The sequence below is a fragment of the Mustela nivalis genome (assembly GCF_964662115.1).
Source record: "Mustela nivalis genome assembly, chromosome: 7".
NCBI lineage: Eukaryota > Metazoa > Chordata > Mammalia > Carnivora > Mustelidae > Mustela > Mustela nivalis.
The window spans coordinates 68,896,957-68,917,792 of NC_139026.1; the positions used below are offsets into that span (position 1 = coordinate 68,896,957).

Here is a 20,836-nt window from a genome sequence, read left to right on the forward strand (position 1 = left end):
AGCCCAGAAATAGACCCTCAACTCTACAGTCCACTAATCTTCGACAAAGCAGGAATGAATGTCCAATGGAAAAAAGACAGACTCTTCAATAAATGGTGCTGGGAAAATTGGACAGCCACATGCAGAAAAATGAAATTGGACCATTTCCTTACACCACACACAAAAATAGACTCAAAATGATGAAGGACCTCAATGTGCGAAAGGAATCCATCAAAATCCTTGAGGAGAACACAGGCAGCAACCTCTTCGACCTCTGCCGCAGCAACATCTTCCTAGGAACAACGCCAAAGGCAAGGGAAGCAAGGGAAAAAATGAACTATTGGGATTTCATCAAGATCAAAAGCTTTGGCACAGCAAAGGAAACAGTTAACAAAATCAAAAGACAACTGACAGAATGGGAGAAGATATTTGCAAACGACATATCAGATAAAGGACTAGTGTCCAGAATCTATAAAGAACTTAGCAAACTCAACACCCAAAGAACAAATAATCCAATCAAGAAATGGGCAGAGGACATGAACAGACATTTCTGCAAAGAAGACATCCAGATGGCCAACAGACACATGAAAAAGTGCTCCATATCACTCGGCATCAGGGAAATACAAATCAAAACCACAATGAGATATCACCTCACACCTGTCAGAATGGCTAAAATCAACAAGTCAGGAAATGACAGATGCTGGCGAGGATGCAGAGAAAGGGGAACCCTCTTACACTGTTGGTGGGAATGCAAGCTGGTGCAGCCACTCTGGAAAACAGCATGGAGGTTCCTCAAAATGTTGAAAATAGAACTGCCCTATGACCCAGCAATTGCACTATTGGGTATTTACCCTAAAGATACAAATGTAGTGATCCAAAGGGGCACGTGCACCTGAATGTTTATAGCAGCAATGTCCACAATAGCCAAACTATGGAAAGAACCTAGATGTCCATCAACAGATGAACGGATCAAGAAGATGTGGTATATATACACAATGGAATACTATGCAGCCATCAAAAGAAATGAAATCTTGCCATTTGCAACAACATGGATGGAACTAGAGCGTATCATGCTTAGCGAAATAAGTCAAGCAGAGAAAGACAACTATCATATGATCTCCCTGATATGAGGAAGTGGTGATGCAACATGGAGGCTTAAGTGGGTAGGAGAAGAATAAATGAAACAAGATGGGATTGGGAGGGAGACAAACCATAAGAGACTCTTAATCTCACAAAACAAACTGAGGGTTGCTGGGGGGAGGGGGTTTGGGAGAAGGGGGTGGGATTATGGACACTGGGGAGGGTATGTGCTTTGGTGAGTGTTGTGAAGTGTGTAAACCTGGTGATTCACAGACCTGTACCCCTTGGGATAAAAATATATGTTTATAAAAAATAAAAAATTAAAAAAAAAAAAGAAACAACCAAGCTGGAGAATATCAGTGGTACAACAAACTAATTCTGAACAGCAACACAGTCACCATGAGAAACTCAATATTCATCATTCATCATTTCTGTGTTCTTATTTTTTTATTAATTTTTAATAAACTAATAATGTATTTTTATCTCCAGAGGTACAGGTCTGTGAATTGCCAGGTTTACACATTTCACAGCACTCACATCATCATTTCTGTGTTCTTAAAGCAAAACAAAACAAAACAAAACAAAAACCACATACATATAAAGAAGAAAAAACAACAATAGGCAATCTTCTGATTCCTTAAGATGATCCTTCTGTGCCATTTATTTTAAAGAAGAAAGAACAGCCTTATGGACAAATGCAACCACATACCCAGGAAAGCGGCCAACTTTGAGAACTACTTCTACATCTTCAGCAATGAAAAGGATTAGCTGCTGAACAACTATGTCAGATATTCTTTTTTAAAACCAAAAATTGATGCTTAAAACACTATTCTCTGAATAGTACAAAATCCTAAACTCATTTAAAGCTGTTAACTAGACTTACCTTCTTATATTTTTATTAGGCATTTATTCTAATTTCATTAAAATGTAGGTATTATTCGCATTCTCTAAGGACTAAGTAAATACAAATACTAGTTAGAAATCACTGTTTATAAACTATTCATTAGAACAGGACATAATTTTCAATGGTGGTTAAAAACTCCCTCTTTTTAATATACAAATGTCAGTAAGTACATGATAAGATGTCCAATACTTTTCATCACGAGGGACTTGTGACGAGAATACTTAAACACTAAACCAATTAAATCAAAATCATATCAAATGTACAGGATTGTGAAGTTTCAAATACCATACCAAGTGTTGGCAAGTGATACATTGCTGTTGGCAATGTAAAATAATACAACTAACTTTGGAAAAGAAAACGAAAAATAACCTCCTTTTTCTACACATTTTATATGCATTAAAAAAGATGAAAAAAAGTACAGGAGGGGTGCCTGGGTATCTCAGTTGGTTAAGTGTCTCTCTCTCTCTCTCTCTTTTTTTAAGCTTTATTTACTTATTTGAGAGAGAGAGAGCATTGCATGCACGCACAGGCCAGGGGAGGGACAGAAGGAAAGAATCTTCAAGTAGCCTCCACCTGAGTGCAGAGCCAAGGTAAGGCCTGATCTCACGACCCATAAGATCATGAGCTGAGCTGAAAGCAAGAGTCGGACGCTTAACAAACTGAGCCACCCAGGTGCTCCAAACGTCAGACTCCATCTCTGCTCAGGTCTTGATCTCCAGGTCGTGAGTTCAAGCCCTATGTTGGGCTCCATGCTGGTCATGGAGTCTATTTTAAAACAAAACCAGATTAAACAAACAACAACAACAACAAAAAACCCCATGAAACTGACAAAAATGATCATGTCAGTGCAATTATGAAGAATACCTCTTTTCTTGGTTTTCTTATGTTTCATAATTATAGAAATTAATGTTTTCCTTTGATTTTTAAATATAAAAACTACAGTATTGAGATTCTATAAAATCAAATACTGTTTTAAATGTTATGACTACAGGGGTGCCTGGGTGGCTCAGTGGGTTGAGCCTCTGCTTTCGGCTCAGGTCATGATCTCAGGGTCTTCTGCTCAGCAGGGAGCCTGCTTTCCCCTCTCTTTCAGCTGCCTCTTTGCCTATTTGTGATCTTTCTCTTTGTCAAATAAATAAATAAAATCTTTAAAAAAAAATAAATGTTATGACTACGTAAAAATTAATCACTTGTTAATTTGCAATACTGTCTAAAAAGAGACACTCTCTTGAAGGCAGAGAAAATGCTGAGTGATGAGAATCGCTGTAAGAACACTGACAGAGGTTCATTTGCTTGCTCATTTGGATATTTAAAATTTTAACATACACTAAGTCCTGTGGAAAATAAGATGAAGATCCATTTTTTTTTCCCCTCTCAGAAATCCTCGTCTGAAGTAGGATTTTCTTTCTTTTTGAACTCATCGAAATTGAAATTCCAAAATCTGAGTATTTCACAAGTATCTCTGAAAAAATTTATTACTCATGTTTACTTTTAGAGCAAATAACCCCACCTTGCATTGCTAATGAATGAGAAAACTTCCAACGTTCTTAACACTTTTGTTTTAAATGACCCCCAGAGATTTTCCACATTTGAGGATGGCCAACTGAACCATGCACCTATAGAATAATACCACATCAAAAGGCATAACTATTTTATTAAGTTTTTAATTCTAATTAACATACAGTGTAATACTAGTCTCAGGTATACAATATAGTAATTCAAAACTTCCCAACATCACCCTGTGCTCATCCCAACAAGTGCACTCCTTAATCCCCATCAAAGCGTGACTATTTTTACTTAGATGTCTTATGGTTTTGGTTTTATTTTATGTTTTAACTTAACACATTCAAAGCTGAACACAACCCCCCTTAATCATTTCAGTGCGCCCTCACTAGGCTTCGCTACCTTGGTAAATGGAATCATCACACACCCACCCCCCACCCCCGGTCGCTTTAGTCAAAAACATCAGTCTTTCTTGATTCTTTCCTCTTCTTCACTCTCATCTAATTCGTCACACCACTGTGTTAGTTCGAACACCAAAATGTGTTTCTAATCAGTACCATTATTAACATTCCATTTGGAATCCTGCAAGAGCCTCTTGACTGGCTTCTCTTCTTCTGATACTGCTCCCTCCTCCCAATATGGTCCATTTGTTACGAAAATGCCGCAGACTTGTAAAAACCCTTCCGTGGATCCCTCTGGGCTCACAGAGCTGAATGCCTCACATTGCCTGACCTGGCCAACGCTAACTTCTATCCGCTCGGCTCATCTCCTCTCATCCTCCCCCTGATCACTTCCTTCCAGTCAGTCACAACGGTCTTTTTACTACTTAAATACACCAAGCCCATTTTCCCCATAAGCTCTTTTAATAAATAAACAAACAAACAAATAAATAAATAAATGAATGAATGAATGAATAAAATTTACTTATTTATTTTTGAGAGAGAGAGAGAAAGCATAAGCAGGAGGGAAGGGTAGAGGGAGAAGCAGACTGTTTGCTGATCTGGGAGGCCAATGCAGGACTCGATCCCAGGACCCTGGGATCATGACCTGAGCTGAAGGCAGATGCTTAACCCACTGAGCCACCCAGATGCCCCTCCCCACAGGCTCTAGAACACACTGTTCTGTCTAGAATGCTATCTGATGAACTCCACACAGAGGTTCTCCTTGACCAACCAGTCCACAGTATTCTCTTTGGCCTACTCACCAAGAAAGTGTGTGATATTGTTTCCTAATGATATTGTTGAATAAATGAATAAACAAACTATTTTGGAATAATGGATATTCCAGGAAAATGAAAACAAATGTTAAAGTTCATAGCCACTTAAAATCAAGTAAAGTAGAAAAACCTATAGAGCTACAGTACCTTTTTTATCTTGGGTCAGTATCACTGTATCTTGCATCTTCTTGTACCTATTCAGGCACTGTCGAAGATCTTCTATTTTCCGATCCTATTAATAAAATAAATTGTCATCTTTAAACTATGACTTTAAACAGTAAAAGTAATTGCAACACAAAGAATAGGGAGACATGAATTATTTACATTATTCAAGGAATATTTCTAAACTTTAGTAAAACTGGTAATATCTACATTTTACCAGTTTTCCTACGTACATCAGAGATAGAGAAAAAGTACCTCTAAATTTAGAGATCCTATCCTTCAGCTGCCATCTTTAAAAACAAAAACAAAACAAGGTAATAAGATACAAAACAAAAACAAAAACAAAACAAGAAAAAAATCAACTTTAATTATTCTCCTCTCCAACTTATGGGCAGGTCTTGAAAGAAAGATCTACTACACCTGTTGTCTTTACCTGCTGTCATCAATCATAATCTGGCCTTTCTCTTCTCAAAACACTCAGCCAAAGTTGTACCAATTAGTCATCAGAGTCATCAGAGACTTCACATTTACTAAAAATAAGAGAACTTTTCATCCTTTTTCTAATTTGACCTCTGATACTTGACTGACCCCACTCTTTCCTCCTTTTTCCTTCACTTTTCTTTCCACTCTTTCTTTTCTTCTATTTTGATTTCTTAATCCCTTGACCAGATAGATATTCTACTTCCACTATCTACCCAGCCCAGTCTATAAAATGTTAGTGCTTTAAGATTTTGTCCTTTACCCCCACTCTGGTGGATCCTAAAAAAATGGGCTCCCTAGCTCTTCTCTCACTGGTTTTGGGCCTGGCCATGTGACTTGCTTTGGTCAAAGAGATATCAACAAATGTGGTTAGGGTTTGCCCTCTCTCTCTGCTCCAGGGAACCTTCACTATGTGAAGAAGCACAGGCTAGTCTAATGGAAGACGAGATATCATTTGGAAAAGAGACATCCCAGATGGGCCCAATCTACGCAAGGATGTTAATCACTAGACATGTGAGTCACACCAGCCTAGACCATCCAGCCCCATCCCACCCACCAGCTAACTGCAGAGATCAACAAAGCCAGCCCAGACCAGGAGAACCCCCTAATCAACCATCAGAAGTATGAGAAATAATAAATGTGATTTGTCATGGAGCAAAAGCTAATTTACATATCAACTATAGCTTAGTCTCCGAAAATCTATAATTCTGTATTTTTCCTAAAATGGACTGGGTTCACTCCCTACCCCATCTATAATTATACATTAACCCCCAAATTTAGATTCATTTTCCAACTTTCTATGAGAAATCTCCTTTTAAAAGTCCCATGAGCACATCGAAGTGAATGTCTCTAAAATTAAGCTCATTATTTGCCCCTGGTACTTGAGCTTAGATTCCCTTAACTCTTTGAGGGCACTATCATTCACCTCATTACTCAAACTAGAAACTTGTTCTCAAATCCCCCCCCCCCAAAAAAAAATTACTTCAAAGACTTTTACTTACTCGAGACAAAAAGAGGGTGAGAGTGAGAGAAGAAGAAGCAGGAGGAAGGGGCAGAGGGAGAGGGAGAAGCAGGCTCCCACAGGGAACCTGATGTGGAGCTCAATCCCAGGACCCTGTGGTCGTAACCTGACCGAAGGTAGGTGCTTAACCAACTGAGCCACCCAGGAGCCCTCAAATCCAAAATAAGGTTTTCAAAAACCCTGTCAACCTGTGTAAATGTCAGCGTCATATACCCCTCTACCTTATCTCATTCTGAACTTTCCCAACATGCACTAGGCTGTGCCAAGTCTGGGCTTTTGAGACATGTTTAGTTCATAGATACTCTCCTTAGCAGCTTTCGTTTTCCTGATAAACAACTCTTGCCTTTCCTCAGATTTTGCTCAAATGCAACCTCTTTGAAGCCTTCTGGAACTACTAAAAACTTATGTCAGCGTTGGTGCTCCTAAAGCAGTTTGAATGTCTAGTAAGCCCTCAGTCAACACTGGGAGATTTGTTTGTTATTGATGCTTTTTGAGAGAGAGAAATTAAGACTAAATGAATTTGTGATTACTTTTTTAAAAGTAAAAGCTATGGGGGCACCGAGGGGACTCAGTCAGTTATGCGTCTACCTTTGGCTCAGGTAGTGATCCCAGAGTCCTGGGATCAAGCCCCATATCAAGCTCCCTGTTCGCTGTTTTTCTCTCAAATAAATAAAATCTTAAAAAAAAAAAAAAAGTAAAAACTACATGGGCCCCTTGCTAATGACTTTCCTTTTTATTCCACAGTGGTAAAGACTAGCAAAAAGAAACCTAAATATAGGTGGGTGGAGAGGGCAATGAGTTTATTTCCTAATAAAGAGCAAATAAAGAGAATGAACGGCAAAAATATAGAGTAAAACAGAGAACACAAGAATTAGAGAAAGAAACAAGCTGAGACAAAAAGATCAAGGCAAAGTTCTTTGGCAGTTGCTTGTTTTTTTACTTCCTTGAAATGACTCTTTTCTTGGGAAAATGCCTCCTTGTCCTATTCATTGAGTAACATGAGGTGTAAGAGTAGTTCTGATGATGCGAGCTGAACCCGACTGCTGCTGTCCGCTGGGTATATGGCTGATCAGGTAGGCCATGAAAAAACACCTTGCTTTAGAGGACACTGTTTCCCTGCTCTCATCAGAATGAAATCAGTGAAGCAACAGGAAAGAAGACTCTGGAGTCCCTGGCATTTGGCCAACAAAGCTAAAAGACAGCCTAGGGCCATATTTTATTTCATGGTACTGATGCCTCTGTTCTCGTATCTCACCTCTCAGGAGAACAGAGACAATCCCTCATGTGAAAGAATCCAGGAGTGTGAAGAAAATGATATGAAGAAAATTAACCTCATCGGGAAGCTAACAGTTGTCAGGGACCACCCCTTTCAGAGTTCATGCGAGCCCAGAAAGGATGCACTATGGACTGTATCCTTTCTCTCATTTCCCACCTGAATATAAAGAAATGATCTGAGGGCTTGAACATTTTTCCAGATTCACAGGGAGGTGGGAGAGGGAGATCTCAGTGGACCCAGTGCTGCCGGTCACCACTCTACCCACACAGTCACAATGACAACTGCCATCACCGAGAGCAGGCACATGAAGGTAGAAAGGCAGAACGGCTGTCCCTCAACATCAGTAGTGTGTAGGGTTCTTCCAACCTGGCATATCTCAAGAAAACTCATGGAGTGATCAAAATGGTGGTACACACCCACATAAATACTTTAATTTCATCTAGATACCTTTTCTTCATTTGCTGCCATCAAAGATTCCATAGCCTTTTTCATTTTTTGCACTTCAATATCTGAAAATATCACAAGAACACGTCAGAAGTCAGTTTTATTAAGGTGTGTGACAATAACAAGGGGCTGACTCTTCAGACTGAAGTGTTTTAATGAAATGTTTACCGTCCATATCCTCTTTTGGGGAAAATCTGAAAAATGAACACCTTCCATGTCGCCTGAATAGTTATCACTCCAGGAAGCAAACAATATGGGTCAGAGCTAACTACCCTCTCTCGAAGCAATAACAAAATCCTCACGAGAACACGGAAGGTGAAATTTCAGTGCTACAACCATGAAAACACGGCTTTTCAATTAAAAAAAAAAAAAAAGAAACAAGAAACCTAGAAAGCAGTGGGCGAAAGCGATGGACGGTGTACACAATGACATAAGCAGAGGACAGGATACTCAGTTTTAACCAAGATGGAGGCATGAATGGCAAGAGCCTGATGGAATGTGGCATCAATAGCAGTCATGCTATGAAGGTGGTTGTAGGTTCCATACAGAAGGATAAGTACTTTGCTTCATCTATAAACATCATTTATGACACTATTTTAAAAGGTAAATGTGATTTTCCTTAAAATTTGACAGTCAAATACAAAAGCACATTACTTTAATAATAAAAGAACCAATATTTTAAGATGAAATGTCAACCTAAAACGAAATCACAAATTTAAAAAATTCAAACAGAAAAAAAAATTGAGCTAAGGTTACCTGCTTCTGAGAAAAACAAACAAACAAACTACTACTTAAGGTAAGTTTTAAAATGCATCATTCATCACTGATACAACACTTTCAATATGAAGGTATATTCTGTAGAAAATGCCTTTTTTTTTTTTTTGATGCCCAATTCCCTGGGTTTAAGAATTCAACATCTGGAGGAAAGAGTCTATTAATTAATGATTTATCTCGATGATGCATTAGATAATCTGGGTTCTGTTAATCGGCCTGGGTACAATCTCTTGTCTAACACCAACAGGGTATGTTTAGTTCCTAATGTAGATCTCAGGAAGAAGTGGGCTACAAAACCTTGAAAAGTAATTTTCTCCTCAGATACTCTGTCTCCCGAACTACAAAAAAAATTCTTCCTCCCCTCTGTTACTCTGGGTGTTCTGCTATACCCTGTGGAGCAAAAGGGCTGAATCGGGGGGGGAAAAATCAGCAAAATGACCTTTTACTCCTTGTTTTTACTGTTTGTTTATATACGCTCTATTTTGTGCACTCTGAAGAAATGGAGAGCTTATCGATGAAGCAACTTCACATCTTTGGTGAGATAAATGTTTTTAAAACACATGCAAAGAACAGTCCAAGTAGTACTTTTGGTGAATTTAAAGGCTGATGGAAAGACACCAAAAACCTTACTTTTGTCTTTGAGCTTCTTTTTAAGATTTTCATCTGTGTAGGAAAACCCATCGAATTGGAAGTTAGTATATACATTACAACAATAAATATTTTTAAAGTACTATTATTTAGTCTTTTGCCTAAGATAAAGAAGCTAACCCTATAAAAACTGAATATTAAACACTATTTTGTGGCTTTAGGAATGGTACTGCAATGCATGATGCTCTGTGTAAGGTTAGAAAGAGAATATAATTCATCCAAAGACCTAGATTTGAGTTTCTACCTCTGTCACTTCTTCTCTGTGAACCCTGATTTCCTGGCATATTAAAGTTAGGTCTGTGGAATACAAGCAGTCCTTATACTCTACGGGGTGAAAACACCATTAGTGATGTTTGGTTGTAACATTTCCATTACGGGTCAGCACATGGCTTTCCTGAATGTGCCCAGCACTTGGCTTAGGACACATGAACCTCACCACTCAAATTCAATGACTCTGACGTGGTCTACCTCCCGTTCAATGAGATGAGTCCACTGATCACGCAGTGAGATCTTATGCCAACATCAGATTGCTATGAAGTTTCTAAACATTGCTCCCGACTCTTGTGTTTATCGGGCTGTGTGTTGGCGATAAGCAGTTCATAGACCAGCGTCCGTCTTTGGGAACCACTACTCCAACACGTCCTCTAGCCCACAACATGATTCCATTTTATTCTTAAAACCCTAAAGGCATGACCTATCTGTGAACATCCTTTAAAGACTACACAAATCTAGGGATGCCTTGCTGGTTCGTTCAGTCAGTATATAGTATGTGATTTTTGATCTCGGGGAGGTGAGTTCAACCCCATGTTGAGTGTAGAGCTTCCTTAAAAAACAAAAAAACACAACGCCAGAATTCTATTATATGCCAAAATACACAAGGGGGGAAAAATCCTTCAATGGTTGATGAGTTAGCTTTCTGATCCATAGGGAATTACAACTACAGGGATATAAAGCCAGGGTATTCTAGAACCAAGAAAGACATTATAGGTAACCTAACTGAAGCCCTTCATTATTCAGACAGTGAGGTTACCGATGCTCACATAAAAATGTACTAAAGCTACACTCAATGGAATTTTTAGTTTCAAGAGTCAGAAGTTGCTTTGTAGTTTGCATGCCACAGTGATTTATAATAGCAAAGAAAGGTTAAATCAAACCTAGTGTTGTCAGGTGTTCTGTGCATTTATATTTCCAAATATAACATAAAAAACACATTTCATTCAAGTTATTTTCTATCACATATAACGTGTATTAAAAATGACAGTCCATACAATATTCAAGACAAACTTCCTCAGTTATGAGAAAAATTTTTGATAAATTCACACACGTTTTCAAAAAAGAGGATTATTTTTGCTTTCTAGCAGGTTGAGGGCTCAGTCCACCATAAGAAATTTTCCTTGATCTTCCAAAGATGCAAAGTCCTTTCCTCTCTTCTCTCAAAAGTGTAAGGAACGGTTTCTAAATCTCTTAGTTCATGCTGTTTCAAGTTCAGTTCAGAGGGAGATTAAACCTGGGACATGATAATGTTCCCTTTTAATGCTTTCTATCACTTCCTTGTACTGCCATCAGAACAAGAACTGTCTCAACAGAATTCACAACTTAGTAATGCATAATAAACACCGCATGAAGTACAGAGTTGCTCTCCTCCAGCTGCTGAAGAGGAAGCTACTAGATCCCCAGGCACAGGGAAGAGTTTCGGAGGAGGCCCTGCTGTCCTGGCCTCAGCTGGTTTCCGCTACCCTTCTCCTTTCTCTGAAAGGACTCACCACTGACACGGGGTTCTTTTGCAGGTGTGGGGAGGAAGGGAGGGCTGCACAGGGAGGTTTCTAAGAAAGTAAGAGAACAAATGTCAAATGTATGTGCCCACCTCGATCGAGAATTTCCACCCCTTCTCCTTTCATCTTGCACACCAGTTTTTCCTGTAGCCTTTTTACTTCAGATTCCTTCTCTTCCAGCTGTTCTTTTAAAGATGCCAGTTCGTCCTACAAATGATAAGCTCGTTTTACAACAGGGAATTATGACTAAAGGAGAATATTCAGGGAGCATGTTAACTCTTAAGTCAATAATGAGTTTTTGGGAATGAAACAAAAACGATAGGAATCTAGATGCAGACTTCAGAAACCAGACAGTGGCAAGAGGAAGCAGGAAGCAAGACAATTAATGAAGGTCAATGTCTAATAATTCTGGAATAAGTGTTTCAAGTTTCTGTGTGACCAAATTAAAACAAAATGCTTTAAAGTGTAATTAGGACCTGAGTAGCCTAAGTTTTAAAGCTTATGTTAAACAAACAAAAAAAACCCTCCCCCAGTTAATCCAGGATGATAATCAAATTAGACCCCGAGTGTCATAAAAGCAAAATAAAATGCAAATTGGAAAATATATATCAAGACTTGACTGAGATTTATTTAGTATTTCAAGATGGCATTCATGTTCCCTGAGCATGAACAAGGCAGAGCTTAATTGATGGGTAAGGTAGCAAGTGGTGAACAATGTTAGCCAAATCATGGGACTAACTAATTCATCTTCATCACCAAAATAAAAGGACAGAGTCTCCCACAACAATGGAAAAAAGATTTAACAGATTTTAAATCCCCCCCCCTTCTTGTCTACTATGTAGCTATTAAAGATTCCAAGTCCAATATTCTATTTACTAATGTTAAATTTTCAGTTTAATTTTGGTGAAGAATTAGCTTTAGCAAACTGAAATTTTGCTGGCTGTATTTTAGCACAGAAAATAAAGCTCTGCAGTGCTAATAAGTGTATTTTTATAACTGATAAACATTTTATTTTCAGTCTCTTAAGGTAGGTATTGTGTTTAGTACTATGAGAAGATCTCCAAAGACGCAAGAAAGCTGGCCCTATACTTTTTACTTATGATAGGCATGGATCCCAAGTACAAGGAATTTTCAGTAGCACTGGCAAAAAGCTTCTTTACAGCAGTAATTTCAACTCACTGTCATGATACAGTTAACCTGTAAGAAAGTCCCAAAGGAAGAAGCAGTCTGAGGCAAAATGGATATCTTTTTCCAGGTGCATTTTTACAACTATTTTACCAAGCTTGGATCTCAGGTACTCTAAGAGAATGAGATCAAATTTCTAAATGAATATTTTTATTTTGCCCATTTATTATTTTTCATTAATTATTTCATATGTTTCTGAAAACAACATCAGGGATCGCACTGGCCCTTCCATCAGCTTTTTTAAATGTATTTTTAAAAAAACAGATGACACACACACGATGAATGCACATGCTACTGAAAAACACTATCACGGCAAAACAGCGCAAGCCAGAAAGCAAACAGGCCCAGGACCCCATTACCCAAAGTCTACTACACCTTCAGTGACTCCCATTTTTGTTCCATCCGCTGCTTTTCATACTGCATCTGACCCACCTTGATTTTCATGCTAGAAAGTTTGGCCATTAAAGACTGGTAGAGAGACAGAGGTGTGAAAGAAACCACAGATAGAAAAAGACAAGCCTAAATATCCAAGAAAATAGTATCGGTTTATAAAGGAGGTTAGGTTAACTAACAGAAATAACAGGTTATGTTTCACTAGATTAGTTAAAGCCCCAATTTTTAAAAATTCAGAATAGTGGTGTTCAAATTCAAGAAAGTCTCCAGCTTGGGGGGAAATTTCATTCACTTGTAAGATAACTTCTTTATCATCTATTGAGTTGAGAACTTGTATTATGGATCATAGGTAAGTGAGTCAGGCTGTTTACAAATTTTTGCCATTGAGAAAGCTTACCTTGGTTGATTTCAGCTTTTTTTCATACTGAAGTCTTTCATTGTCCATTTCACTGACTCTTAACCTCAAATCATTGATCTCTTGCATTAGCCCCTGTCAAAGGAGGAACAATGAAACATATCAGGAAAGCAACAACACACCTATGTAGGCCAAAATAGCAGCTTGGAAACCTAGTCAACAAGCCCCTGGGTTCAAGTTGTAGGAATTGGATCAGACAAATGGAAATAAATGTATCTCCCTGAGGCCCAAAGCATCTTTCTAGTTAAAACACTATTTTAAATTCTCCATGCATCTGGCCCACAATCATGAGATTATGGAAATAAAAGGTAATTCTTTAAAAATTAAATTCAAATAATTAACATATAATGTATCATTAGTTTCAGAGGTAGAGGTCAGTGATTCATTAGTCTTATATAACACCCAGTCTCTTCACATCACTGCTCTCCTTAATGCCCATCCCCCTTACCCCATCCCCCCACCCCCCACCCCTCCAGCAACCCTCAGTTTGTCTCCTATGCTTAAGAGTTAAAAGGTGACTTTCAATTTTGATTAACAAAGGTAGCCAATCGCATACATCAATCATCAGCTATTTCTGGACTAAAAATCACCATATAGATTCCAACTTTAAAAATTAACTAGAAAAATTTTCTTTAGTAAAGCCATTACTTTTAGGGCCTTTTCAGTGATCTGTGGATTATTTATAAAAATATTTTTACAATTTCTTCCTTTGTCTAACAAAAATATAGATTGTTCATCAACCCAGTCTGGGAGAATGGAATGGAATTTAAATCCTTTTATTGTTTTTTTTGAAATGTAAACCTTTTAAACCAAGGATTCTCAGCTTGAGGGTGGATGAGGGCCCTGTAATTTACAAATACATTGTCATAACATGAATGTTACATTTGGAACAGAAAAAAGAAAATAATCCTAAGGTTTTCATAATACAAATACAGCCAGAAGCTTTTCTCTTTCACATTAAAAAAACAAAACAAAACAAAACAAAAACTAATTTGCTTGTAAAACTTGTCTAAGTGTTCTAAGAAACAGTAACATATTTTTGTCTAGAGCCCAGACAGTAGGAAAAGGGAATCAGAATGCCACACAATACCAACTTCAAATACTGTGGAAAGGATTTCTTTTTTGATTACAAACCATCAAGACTCCACCAATGCTTAACATGTTTTTATTCCTCATTTTACAAGTCCTCTACTCCTGAGCCACAAATAAACAGATGACAGAACTATACAAAAATGCCATAAAAAAGAAGCAATACCATAAGAAATAAAACTTTCTTACTAAACTTCTATGAGTAATGATTCACACATGGGGGGAGGGATGCCTTTCCTAAATTACTTAACAGTACTATATAATAATTACTCATTAGTTATTATTATAATTATTTTTTCTTTTTTTTGTTGTTCCTAAAGAGGGGGGAAGAAGGAGAGACGTTTCAAGCAGACTCCCGCTAAGCATGGAGTCCTAGGCAAGGCTCAATGAGATTCTGACCTGAGCCAAAATTCAAGTCAGAGGTTTAACTGACAGGGCCACCTAGGTGCCCCTAGTACAGTTGTTATTAGTACAGTACCTCAGTAAGGGAACAGCTGTTTCCTCCTTTCACGAATGAGGTCAGGAAGTGTTTGACATCATTTAATAACATTTTAGCTGTGATTCCTTATCTACAGGTTCGGAATTCAAGTCTAAGGAAAAAGTCAGTTTCTCCCATTTATTTATCCCCCATTTATTAATCATTCTTGCATACTAGAATTCTTAGTGACCTTCCTTCATCTCCTGGTCTTTTTAATATATATCTTGCCACTTTTTCATGGCTAGCAGCTTTGAATTCCTATTTGGTATTGTCTTATTTTAACTCTTCTTTTAGAAACAGTGACAACTTGCAAAAAGAAGTAACTAAAAAAACCACAATTATAAATTGAGATAATTTTTCTGTTAAAAAACAAACAAACAAACAAACAAACCCTACCCAAATTTCCCTTCTGGCAACACTAAGTATGAATGTAAATCTCCAACCTGAAAGAAGTCCTGTTTTTCCACAGTCAGTCAAGCTGGAAAATCTGGAAATAGCTCAATATAAGACTTTAAAATAATGGAATTCAAATTATTTCCAATTCAGTTCTTTATAAAAAGAAAACCCCTGTTACTAGTCCCTTTTCCCTCTCCGAGAAACTTCAGGCTCCGCAGAAACGTCATTTCTGGCATCTGTACTCTTACCAGAAGGGGGCACTGTTGAATAGTGTTAAGCATCTCCTATCAGCCATTGCAGGCAAGTCTTCAAAATTCCAGGATTTCAAGACTTTTACCCTTAATCTTTCAGAAGTGCCTGTATTTCTTCCCCACTCCAATATTTTCTTAGAAATTAATCTCCAAATAATCTAAAATTCTAAGACAAAGTTAAGGAATTTTGGATTCATGAAACAGCCAGGGAAATTTTTGTTTGTTTTTAAAGGAGGCTCCAGACCCAATATGGGGCTTGCACACTCTACTGACTGAGCCAGCCAGGCGCCCCCACCAAACATTTTATTAAGGGAACAAAAATAGGAAAGAGCATATTCAATTCGGTTTTAATTTTGAGGACTATTTTATTTGTTGTTATATGTAATGAGGTTGATCAGATTATAGTTTATAATCTCTAGATATGCATGTGGTATTTTACCAATAGTGTTAAATATCTTAGAAAAAAATCAAGGATTGAGTTTACTGAAAGTCTGATGACAGGATCACTTTGTTTATGATTGAAAATGCATGAGTAATGAGTAAAGGAAGGAAGCACCAGGAAAAAAAAAAAAAAAGTTTTATTAAAAAAATGCAGACACGGCACCTGGGTGGCTCAATCGCTTACATCTCTGACTTGATCTTCGGCTCAGGGTTATGGGATCGAGCCCCACGACAGGCTCCTCACTCAGCACAAAGTCTCTTGAGATTCTCCCTCACCTTCTCCCCCTGCTCACACGCTCTTTTTCTCTCAACTCAATAAAATCTTTTTTAAAAAAACGCAGACAAACTCAAGAGATGTGACTACTGCTCTGGAGTCTTACCAAAAAATCCTAACACATCCACTTCTATTTAGTCCCAATGCTTGGTTAACATCCCCGATCCAAATTAACCAGTCATGCAGGATGACTCCCCCTCAGCTTTATGGACACAAGGGAAAGGGCCAACTCTTGACCAGAACACTGCGACGTCTTTCCCTGCACCAGAGTAACCTCCATGCCACGCAGTCCATCTGTTGACTGAACTCTGTCATGTTATGCAGCAAGTGTGGAGTCAGGGAATGACAGAGAGGAAATAGAGGAAAATATCCAAATGGATTTTTTCAAGAAAGCACAAAAGGGACAATTTTAGAGAAACTGGATGACTTTCTCAGCTCTGTTCTAAGAGCCCCAGCCTCAATCAAGTGAGGAACATGCTCATATAGGTGACTGACAAAGAACTTTTGAAGATTGAACGTGAACTAAGTTGGGGATTTCCTTTTGCTGTTGAGGAAGTAACACATACGCCAAGACCTTCCATTACAGTTCCATTTTGGCAGAAAATTGAATTTGGAAAATAGCAATGGAGTAAATCTCACTAAAGCCAGTCTATGCGGGACTTGCCCACAGCTAGTAACATACCTAAGGGACCCCGTTATCATGATGGTACAGAGTTGGCTTCAAAGAAACGTGTGCAAAGAAAACAGAGGGGGAAGAATACTTAAATGAGTTCTCCTCTCCGCTTCTTGGGACGCAGTTTCTAATGCAGTATGACAACTTTCCATACTCCAACCGAGGAAACAAAAGAGAGAGAAAGGAAGAGATTCGCTGGGAGATAAGGGAGTCCTGCAGATCTTCAAATTTTTTCCAAATAAACAGATTTCAAACGGATATGCTCTCTTTTCCCAACAACAAATAATAAGCAAATAAAAGACCCAGATTAACAATAAAACAGCCCAAAGAACAAAACATGTTTAACCACAAAAATGGGTACTTCAAGTTGTAGAATCTATCCCAAATTTCACAAAAGTATACTGAGCTTTATTTAATTGGTATGATTCATGTGTGGAAGAGACCAAAAGTAGAAGGCCAAACTGAATAAACTCTAAAAATCTGATTTTTATGATTATATAATAAAAGCATGTTCTCTGTACATATTTTCAAACCTAATTATTATATAGAAAATAATCAGTAAAATTTAAAAATGGCTATTAGTAAAGTGATACACTTAAACCCATTATTTCCATAATGAAGAAAACCACTACAGATGGACAGGAGGACGGACAGGAGGACAGACAGGCAGACGAACAGAGAGAAGCTCCAAATGTCACAAAGTGAAAAGTTCTTTCTAAAGACTAATGAAAGCATTAAAATTTCATATCAAAAGTCTCACAATTTAAAAAAAGGTATGAACAACAAAAAGTCTCACAATAAATATTGCCATGAGCATTTAGTGATTAAAAAGTCAATGTAAAAAAAGCCAATGTAATTAAAGATTATTCCTAAAAAGGAGCACGGATGAACGAGAGCACGTAGCCATTAACTACCTCCCCCTCACGCCTACAAGGAATTTCAACTTGCTCTGGAAATATGTGTATGACATATACAGACGCACACGCATATGTATGTTAAGGGGGAGGGTATCACTTACCTCCGTGTCTCTGAACCTGTCTTCATAATCCAATCTATCCTTCTCCACAGCGGTCAGTTTAAGCTTCAAGTTAGATATTTCAGCCATCAGATCCAACTTCTGAGTTTCTAGGGATGTCCTACTCAGAAGCTCCTATTGGAATTTAAGAGATACACTCAAAACTTGTTTTATTACAAATCACCACATATGATTGTGTCTTACCCTGCAAAGCAGTAACTATCAAGTCGGGAATGTGGTAAAGATTAATCACTAAACAGATAAAATTTGAAAATATTATCTGCTTCTGTGAACCTTCATGGAGCAGAACTAAGTGTGCGCTTACTTCCTGGGGAGACGTACATGCTCTAGATATGCAGAAATCTTAACTGCTTCAAAGCCTGATGAGAACACTGATGCTGACAGGGTCGCTCTGTGTTAGGCACTGTTCTGATGTGGTTCGATCCTCAAAACAACTTTCTAAAGCAGAAACTCCTACTAAAGATAACTCAGGAATTATCTGTGTTCAACAAATGAGGAAGGTGAGGAACAGAGAGGCTGAAAACCTGCCAAAGGTCATACAGCAAGGATGTGGCAGAGCAAGGACTCAAACTGAAACAGTCTCCCTCCAGTACGTACCCTACCCGCTATATTATAGGCCCTCTCGTCTACGAGCACTGTGTGTGTGTGTGTGTGTGTGTGGTGTATTACAAGTTTGGGTTTGTTTTCTTTTCCCCATAAAAGTCACATATGGTACGTATCTTTTTTCTTAATCATAAAATATATGCTCATATCTGGGGGTTAGGAAACCATATGCAAATTTAAAGAAGAACATTAAAACTACCTATAATCCTATCAGTATTTTATTCCAGATTCAAATTACATGAACGCTTTCTATGTTATGCATGTGTTTTGAGACCCTGTTACCCTCGGTTTTTGCTTAAAATATGCCAGTCTCGGTGAATCATGAACTTCAAATGCTGCGTCCGAGGGGACACAACAAACAAGTGCAGAACTTCAAACAGGCGAGCAAGAATACCCCACCTCAGTGACGGCTTCTGAACATACCTGCTGCAGCATTTCCTCTGTGGCATTCAGCTTCTCCCGGTGCTCTTCAAGACAAAATTCCAAATCTCGAATCTTCTCCCCCTGAGCATCCACGTGGTCTGTTAACACACTTACCTGTATATAGAGCAAAATACTGCAATAGATTAGGAAGGATTTGGGTCCCACTACAAACTTTATTTCTCTAAATAGAACAAAAACTGGAATGATGTCACTACCCATTTGTTGTAAGGGGAAAAAAAAAGCTGTCAATAAGACAGCAGTCCTTTACAATCCTATCTAAGTGATGCTTCTTGACCTGCAGACTCCCAATTTTTAAGGAGGTTAGGGCTGATTGGGGATATGCAATACCTTGTAGTTATAGGTTAACTTCATTTCAACCATTTTATGCGAGAGGGTATGTGCATAGATCATCATTTTGGGGAGGTTGGAATGGGAGTGGGAGGTAGTATTAGAGATTAAGAGAGTTATGTTTGAAAGAGAAGCTGTCAAGGACTACACGTGAGTCTTTCCCCACGATCACCAATCCCATAAATACACTGCAATTTACTTAACTCAAAATACCAAAATAAAAATGTTTGTCGTGCATTTAAAACATTAAGAAGAAGAAAACTCAAATTTAGCCACTAAACCAGAGTCCGCTACTCACTTCTGTTTTCTGTTCAGCTCACAGGATCATTTTTAAAATTGAAAATTAAATAGATTCAGATTCAAAAACATTCAGGTTTATGAAAATCTGTGGTATAAAATTGCAATTTATGCTGTAAATTAAAAACACCAGATCAACTAAGATGACAGATCAGATCAGAAAGTCAGCTTAGATGACACTGTGGCTGTCATCAGAGGAGCCGAGGCTGCTCACTCTAGACCGGGGAGGCACACCTTGGTGCTACCACAGTCCTCACCACTCCCTATTGTGTGTACGTACTTATTTCTATCAGCACTTATTTCTATCAGCAATGCGGCTCCCAAGCATCTGAATATGCCATCCCAATTTAAAATGGTCTTTGTAAATATGTTGTGGAGGAAGAATAGCATTGTTAAAAATCACTTGCCTGAAGAACGAGAGATTCGTTATCATTCTCTAAACGTACTAGCCTTTCTTGATACACCTCTCCATTTCCGGGCAGGTGTCCATTTGTCTGAAAAGATGAAGGAGTATGTGTAAGGCTTGACTCTCTTTAAAACTGAAACGACTGTGAGCAAATAAAATGGCATACATTCTTAATCCAAGGAACCTGAATAGAATTCAGCCAGCTGCTGCCACCACTGCTAGAAAACACGAGTCTAAAACTTGGTCCATTTGCCTCAAAATAGGTAAAATGGGCATGGTAGGCATGTTATCACCAAACCAGACAAGTTCCCATCAAGCAGAAAAATCATGACCTAAAAGGAACAGTGGTTACTAACATGCTCGCAGGGACGCATAGCTGGGTCATACGAAGTTTCGCGAGTGTGTGGGCAGGCAGAAATTACTTATGCCGCCTGAATGATCTGTGCTATTTCTGGGTGGGGGCACTGGGAATGTCCTGGGCTGCCCTTATGTGCCTCCCCTCTCCTCCCAAGTTGCAAACCCAGAACTGCAAATGCCTGTCTTTACAGAGGAGGCCTTGGGGGCAGCTCATATCAGCTTCCTCCCTGTTACTCAGGACCAAATCTCAGGGCAAGCCTTCCCTTTGTCTTTGAAGCCTTTCTTCCTTCCCCTGAAAGCTTAGGAAGCAGTCACAACTACTTCCCCCAACCGTCCCCATCCACACCTTACCAGGAACTTTATTAGCTCCCATTCTGACTTCACTCTTTGTGACTTTGCTCAACTCTATTAGGTTACGCCAAGCTCCTGCAGAGCCAGGAAACAGGTATCATCCTGCAACCACAGCACTGGCCTGGGGCTCTGCTTAGATTCGTGCTCACTTTCTTCACCTC

General features: G+C 38.5%; 1 protein-coding gene across 1 annotated transcript in view; it reads right to left on the reverse strand.

Annotated features, from left to right (window-relative positions):
• The window catches only part of LOC309870278 (liprin-beta-1-like), a gene marked incomplete at both ends in the record, with an annotated part of 48,539 nt that overhangs the window by 25,770 nt on the left and 1,933 nt on the right, over positions 1-20,836 (reverse strand). Inside the window, 8 exons of the mRNA XM_082742455.1 lie at positions 4,830-4,914; positions 8,069-8,130; positions 11,352-11,466; positions 12,820-12,912; positions 13,235-13,327; positions 17,873-18,004; positions 18,917-19,030; positions 19,969-20,055. Of these exons, the coding sequence (XP_082598581.1) occupies positions 4,830-4,914; positions 8,069-8,130; positions 11,352-11,466; positions 12,820-12,912; positions 13,235-13,327; positions 17,873-18,004; positions 18,917-19,030; positions 19,969-20,055 (781 nt within the window). The remainder of the gene's footprint in view (positions 1-4,829; positions 4,915-8,068; positions 8,131-11,351; positions 11,467-12,819; positions 12,913-13,234; positions 13,328-17,872; positions 18,005-18,916; positions 19,031-19,968; positions 20,056-20,836) is intronic.